Consider the following 7,625-nt stretch of genomic DNA (forward strand, 5'->3'; position numbering starts at 1 on the left):
GAGAGAGATGAAGGGGGAGAGGATGGGGGATGGGGGATGGGGGTGCTAGAGAGGATGGGGAGAGGAGAGGATAGAGGGGGCTAGGAGGGGAAAAGGAGGGGGAGTAGGTGAGCTCAAGGGGGAGATGACAACAAGTGAGAGACATATTTTAAGGATGGGTGACTTTCACCTTCAGAGAGGGATGCGCCCCTAGGCACTCATTGGGATGATGGTGGGAGGGGGAGGGGATGTGCTCCAGTTAGTTTGCTCAAAATGTGTCAAAATAAAACATGAATGTGTAGTCTACACAATCCAGTGTTTGTTAACTGTGTGTGTTAGCAGCAGATTTTTCCCAACTCTCACACTCTCCACACAAAATCCCCAGGACGAGTAACAACACAACAGATAACACTGTGTTTCCTCCTCTCATCAGATCACAGCCAGGGGGTTTGCCCCGCTGCTACAGTTTGCCTACACAGCCAAACTGGTTCTGAGCAGAGAGAACATCCATGAGGTGATCCGCTGTGCTGACTTCCTGGGCGTTCACAACCTAGAAGACTCCTGCTTCCGCTTTCTACAGGCCCAGCTGCATAGCGACACGACTGATCACAACAATGGCCTTTGTCGCAAGGAGCTGCCGCTGTCGGCGCACACAGATGACCTCATCACGGAGGAGGATGGTGACGGTGGTGGTTCCACGTCGTCCGAGACCCCCAGAGTGACGTCATCCTCTGCGCCGAGGTGGCGACCCAATCACTCGACCCTCATGCCCCTCACCAGCAGCCTGACCTCTGACCTCCCACAATGCCCCAAATACAGGAAGTACCAGCAGGCCTGCGCCAAGCACAACGGAGAGAACGAGGACGATGATAGCATCACCTCGGCCGCCTCGTCACTATGCCATGCCTCAGCCTCCCCAGGCCGCTCAGAGACCAGCAGCACCCACCAAGGGGCACAACCCCTTTCCCCCTCCAGAATCAAAGAGGAGCCCCGCTCCGGGGGCGAGGGAGAGGAGAGCACCCCAGGACTGTCAGAGGATAGCCAGAATGTCCTGGAGATGGAGTTGGAGGGGAGGCCGGAGCCCTCAGCGCATCCCCCCAGCAGAGGTTATCCATCTTGCCTGCACCTCCAGAGGGGCCTCCTGGATCTCAACAACCCAGCCAGCACCCTACCTTCCACTCCTCTCACCCAGCAGCTACTGACCAACAGACTCTCACTAGCCCATAACAGGGACAGAGACAGGGAGGCATCTCAGGGGGAGGGTGGAAGGGACCTCAGGGCGGTGTCTGCAGAGACAGTGGGATCTTCTGTTGGAGACATAGAGGGGGTAGTAGAGGACATGGCAATGAAGCCCCTTGTCTTAGACAGAGTCAGCAAACGGGAAGTAGAGTTGGATCGCCGCAGCAGCGTCATTTTCTCCTCCGGGGCATGTGACCATCTGGGAACACCGTCTCAATCCTACTCTGACCGGAAGTCTCTGGAAAAAGATCTGTTGGAGATCACCTCGAAATCCCTGTGGACAGGTGTTAGTCAGTCTCTCCCCTTCCACCAGACATACTCTCCCCTACCCTCCTCCACCACCTCCTCCACAGCCCTCCAGGACCCCCTGCCGACTATGGCCTGCCGACCGCGGCCCACCACCAGCTGCCCTCTGCCCATAAAGATCTCCTCCTGCTCCCCTGCCTGCGAGCCACGCACCTCCAGCTCCTGCTCATCTTTCTCCTACCTGGAGGACGGTGGCAGTGGGGACTCGCCCTCCAGCCTGCCCCAGTTTGAGTTCTCCTCTTCCCCATGCTCTGTATCGGGCTCAGGCTTGGCTCGCTGCCTGGTGGGGGAGCAGAGGAAGCACAGTGGGATGGTGGTAGGGGAAGCCATATTCTCTCAGGGCCGCACCAAGATCAAGTGTGAACGGTCGTATGGGGCCAACTCCACTGATGAATCCGGGTCCTTCTCAGAGGGAGACAGTGAGTCTGGCCCTGCCAGAGAGCCAGGTCCCGAAGTCAGTATAATTTATCTATCTATACTACATATTGAAATTGTGATTTGTGCTATTCAAAATGGGTTTTGCCAACATGTAAAATTAAATTGCTCTGACAAAATGTTACTGCGTCAGAGAGATACCACGCGATTAGTGCTATGGCTGGGAAGATGAACTGTGTTGTAATAATTATGTTTTGATGGTTGTCAGAGTTACTTCTGAAAACCAAAAGGGATAAATATCTGAACAAAGCTAACTAGGACCAGTCCTCTTAATGAACTGCTCAACAAGCAGTGGTGAAGACATAAGACAGAGAGAGAGAGAGAGCGACAGGGAATTGAATAGACTAGTTAACTGTACAGTATATGACAACTGTTGTTCTGGGGAAGAAGAGCCTGGAGAGCTTAGAACAGTAGTAGTCTTAGTCATCTGTGAGATTTCTGTTTGACAAAATGTCTGGATGCTATTCACCTCTAAAGCTATAGTCATGGCCCGTCCATTGTACACACCATCCATCCATACATCCCTCCCCTATTCACAGCCTAAAGCCTCTAAGGATAAGACCTTGATTTCAAAGTCTTTGTTTACTTTAAGAGAACCGCAGGGATTGCCATGGCAATGCTTAAGCGCCCACTCCATCTCTCATGTTGCTGTGTGGAGGGAAATTAGACGATTCTTCTTGTGCTACACTGTGGGCTGATGTCTGTCGTTCAGAGGCTCTGAGAGACTCACACGCAATCAGCAGCGTCTTCTATTAACTAATCTATATCAGCTTTATTTCAGAACCAATGGTGAGTCAGTGAGAGACAGGCTGGTGGAACGGTGTGAGTGGGAAAGAGATTGATGTAATACAATGAATGACTTCTGAAAATACACAAACAGTGATAGACAGAATCATTGAGTTTTTCATCACAGCTGTTTTTCGATGAATGGAAGGCAGTGGATATAATGCTCAGGTAGGTAGAGTTCCGTAGAGGTGCCATTTTTTTATTGAATTGCATTTAGTTCATAATGAGGGTTAATGCTTTCCCGATTTTTCTCTCTCAAGTCAGAAAAGGAGCTGAAATATGTGTTTGCGTGCGTGTGTGTTTGTGTGTCTCCATATGCTCATAGCAGTTCACAGCGCTGACACTTGGTTCAGACAGAACGGACAGGTGTCCCTGTACCCTCCACCATCTGGCACCCTCCCCCAGTTTAGACCCTCCTAACTGGGACAGTGCGCTAGCCAAGCCCCCTGCCTGGAGACAGGGCCAGAACCTGGCCCATATAATACGCACGCACACACACACACACACAGACACACACACACCAGTTGACACAGATGAGGCCATCATGTCAGTGCTGGCCCACTCACAGAGCAGAGTAATGAACTGACTGGAGGGATGTAGAGTTAAAAAGAGAAACCAGAACAATAGAGAGAGAGAAGAGAGGGAGAGAGAGACACACAGAGAGACAGAGAAGGCCCCCCAAGATCACAGCTGAAACAGAGCACTCCCTCAGTCCCCTGCCTCTACCCAACTCTCTGTGAGACACATGGCAGAAAGTCACACAGCATATACTCACCCATTATTAAACACTGAATGATAGCACTTTAAAATGGGAACATCATGCAGACGATGAGGAGTTCCTTATGACATAAACTGAGAACTTTATTGTATCTCAAACATCAATTTCAGAACATCAGTCAATCTGTATTTTTTACAATAGTTTCTGTCAATTGTAAATAAATGTATAATTTTGTCCCACAGTAATTGTCTATTACACTGTAAGCAATCGATTTGAAATAAGTGGAGTACCATGCACAGGCTATGACCATCTATTAGACGTAGAATAACAGTGCCACCTAGTGGGCAGGGTGGGTACAACTGTGTGAGATGGATGCTATCTGGGGGAGTTGAGTAATGAGAGCAGAGGACAAATGTCCATTGCTTGATGTATCATGGACAAGAAAGTTGTTTTGAATTGTATTGTATTGTATTGTATTGTATTGTATTGTATTGTATTGTATTGTACACCAGGTAGAAACTACTGTATATCCCTAATGCATTCCTCTGTGTTTTGTTAAGGTCAAACTTCCCTTCCCGGTGGATCAGATCACCAATCTTCCGCGTAATGACTTCCAGATCATGATAAAGATGCACAAACTGACCTCAGAGCAGCTGGAGTTCATCCACGACATCCGGCGGCGCAGTAAGAACCGCATCGCCGCCCAGCGCTGCCGCAAGAGAAAGCTGGACTGTATCCAGAACCTGGAGGTGGAGATACACAGACTGGTACATACACTGTTTGAATGGTCCTGTGTGGCTCAGTTGGTAGCATGGAGTTTGCAATGCCAGGGTTGTGGGTTCAACTCCTACGGGGGACTAATATGAAAATACATGCACTCACTACTTACTGTAAGTCGCTCTAGATAAGTCTGCTAAATTACTCAAATGTAAATGTTAAGACTCAGGTCTACTTATTATACAATGAACAGTTAAATCTCTACTGTTAGCATTTGTAGTACTGTCAGTTTAAAAAAAAAAGTTTTATTTGTGTTTCCTTATGCATGTGGCTGTCTGTGTTTGTGGTTATGTACTGTGTACATATGGATTCTCTAGGTGTGTATTCAATGTTTGTAAGCTGTGTGTGTATTCAATGTGTGTAAGCTGTGTGTGTATTCAATATGTGTAAGCTGTATGTGTATTCAATGTGTGTAAGCTATGTGTGTATTCAATGTGTGTACGGTGTGTATATTCAATGTCTGTAAGCTACTGTATGTGTATATTCAATGTGTGTATTTAATGTGTGTACGCTGTGTGTGTATTCAATGTGTGTAAGCTATGTGTGTATTCAATGTGTGTAAGGTGTGTGTGTATTCTCAGTGTACCCATAACAGTCATGTACTGCATGTGTGTCCTTGCAGGTGCATGACAAGGACAAGCTGCTGAGTGAGAGAAACCAGCTGAAGGTGTGTATGGGTGAGCTATGGCAGAACCTCTCCTACCTGTCCCAGGCTGTGTCCCAGGAGGTGTGCAAGGAGGTACAGGGGAACCACGAGAAGACCCACGCTCTGCTCCCTACACACAGGTCCAGAGATCCTACTGCCACCACCAACAGCATCTCCATCACGGCCAGCATCGACCTCACCTCCAACCCAGGCTCCCCCACCTCAGAGGGCAGCCATGTCACGTCCCCCTGCCCCTCTGAAAGCCTCATGGAGAGAGCCGTTGGCGCTGGGCAGGGGCGGCAGGGCAGTGGCGAGATAGATGTGTCTGACCTAGGGCAGGAGGACCCTGAGTCTTCCCTGGAGCCTGGAGCGTCTACGGGTGTGTGTAGCCCCACTGTTTCGGTGGATTTCTCTCAGGAGATGACTGAGAAATGTACAACAGGAGAACAGCCCAGACAGGACTGTATCTAGCTAGCAACGGAAAACGAATAGCTAGTAACAGGGTGTGTTTTTGTTATTATGACACACATCTCTACCTTGATATGTATACATTTTGAAGTACATTTGTTCTCTGTGTTTTTTAAAGGATGACACTACAGTTGTCTTATCAGCAATACTTTTAAACAGGTATTTTGGAGTTATCGAACTCCATACAACATTGCTCTGGCAGCTCTCTTTCTCTCTCTATTTCTGTCTCTCCCTCCCTCCCTCTCTCCCATCATGGGAGTATAAACTCAGGAATTCCTCTGAATGTTTAATAATGTTCAATAATGTCTCTGTAAAAAGCTATTCATTTCAAATTGTACATCTGAAGAGTTCTTCTATACAGCTGAGAGTAGAATGAACTCTCATATGCAAAGTTTCCTTCAGTTCTAATTTCTCACTTTCTTTTTCCTGCATTGTTTATGTACATTCCTCTTTTGCCTTTAACACACAGTAGCATCTATGGTGAAAGAAAGAAAGGAATCAACATACTGTAGCTAAAGTGGGAAATAGAAGAAAAACTAAATCGTATTGCACCTTCAAGAGGTAATCTAATTTACACTAACAATGCATTTACACTAGCAAATGCTTTGACATTGGCACTTAGAAATTAAAAACTCCCAAGTCAAGTACTTACTTAAATTATATTCAACAAATATAAATGTGTCAAAGACTAACATTCTTATCTAAACCATATTGCTATTTTAGGGGTAGAAATGTACTGTCCTACATGTGGTGAAAATGTAATATTTTGTTCTGAGGTTATTTCCCATTACATTTAGTGTAAATCCGATGTATTAAAGAATTGGGGTGGAAGTGGAAGTCACCACATATTCCTGGTTTGATAATCCTTAAATATAAGAGTGCAATTTATCCTCTAAACTTGTCCAGTATTCCTAATGGTGTATTATCAAGCGAAATGTTGAATACTAATTCAAAGAGATGCTTAGATAGTTGTTGGTCCATGATAATGCCAAATTATTCCATTGTGGAAGATCGTTCTGTAGCATGTGTCATGGTTAGATTAGTGGTTTCTTTGTTTTCTCTAGGAACTTTCCAATGTCACATTCTGGGAATTTCAATTGATATCTTTTAGTTTTTCGCAAAGTATAAAGTACCAATGACAGAGCTCCACAGAATGTACTGTTACTCTGAGTACACTGAATATACCAATCACCCCATTTTGATATTTTTGAATTTGATAAATAAATAAACATGTTCAGTTATTTATTTTGACAATGTTTCTGTGGGGATGATTTGTTGGCACAAAATGTAGGCCTGTAAATTTCCTAACATTGATTCTTGTGATTTTTAATGGTTGTTGTTTTTACTGACAATTTGGATGAAAGACAAGTCTTTTGTGTTTTATGATTCACAATGTCCTTATTTAGTACAAATTAAGCAAAACATTTAAAGAGGTAAGTGTTTACAAAAGTCTGTGTAACATGTTTGTGTTTTTTAAGGATTTTTCCATGACAAGAGACTTTGCATCATTGGATTGATAAGTTTGTGTTTTTAACTGTTTTTAAAATGGAACACTAGGGTTCACACAAGATTTTAAACGTATGTTTGACAAATGCAGCTCCAAGTCTTGCCTTAGAGGTTTCAAAGGCCAAACTCACGTGAAAGGGTAGGGAAGGTGTCAATTTAAAACCATACTGTGGAAAAATAACGTTCTGTCCATACCATGAAAGAAATGACTGATTTCAGTACAACCACAATGTTTACTTGTTGGGGGAAAAATGTCATCGCAAAATCTCTTAATGTGCATTAACAATGTTATTTTTCCACGGTGCAGGTTTGATTGAATCCCAGCCTGAGTGTATGCAGAGGTTATGCCTCATGAACATTATGGACTCTTACACTTATCTACCTGCAATTCTGCATACCTCTCATTTTGGGTCAAGGACTGTACAGTTGGAATACGTTGTGTGTGGTTTTGTTTCTATGGTTATTATTGTATTTGTAGATTTTTGGTGAGATATTTTTTAAGTGTAATTTGAGTAAACTGCAAGACGACAGATATCAGCTGTTTCACTTTTCCCTTTTTAGCTTATAATGTTCAAATTGCCTGAGTTCGTCATATTGTAAATATTATGTAACTGTTGTTTTTGTTGCAAATGTTTTGGAAGAAAACTTTTTGTCAAGACGCAATTTCTGTTTATGGATTAAAACAAATAGCATGCGCCAATTCTTTGTATATTTTTTACTGTAAAATTATGATATATCTAAAAAATAACCCATCAAAGACGATGA

General features: G+C 44.6%; 1 protein-coding gene across 3 annotated transcripts in view; it reads left to right on the top strand.

The window, feature by feature from the left end:
• Positions 1-7,560, top strand: part of LOC115125176 (transcription regulator protein BACH2-like) — a 74,573-nt gene extending 67,013 nt beyond the window's left edge. For 2 of the 3 annotated variants that reach the window (XM_065004277.1, XM_065004278.1), the window contains 3 exons: positions 413-1,978; positions 4,024-4,230; positions 4,863-7,560. In XM_065004277.1, coding sequence (XP_064860349.1) covers positions 413-1,978; positions 4,024-4,230; positions 4,863-5,357 — 2,268 coding nt within the window. In that variant the 3' untranslated portion in view covers positions 5,358-7,560. The remainder of the gene's footprint in view (positions 1-412; positions 1,979-4,023; positions 4,231-4,862) is intronic. The other variant, XM_065004279.1, reaches the window with a different exon arrangement.
• The last annotated feature ends 65 nt before the right edge of the window (positions 7,561-7,625 follow it).

This window comes from Oncorhynchus nerka, linkage group LG18, assembly GCF_034236695.1.
Source record: "Oncorhynchus nerka isolate Pitt River linkage group LG18, Oner_Uvic_2.0, whole genome shotgun sequence".
In the NCBI taxonomy this organism is placed as follows: domain Eukaryota; kingdom Metazoa; phylum Chordata; class Actinopteri; order Salmoniformes; family Salmonidae; genus Oncorhynchus; species Oncorhynchus nerka.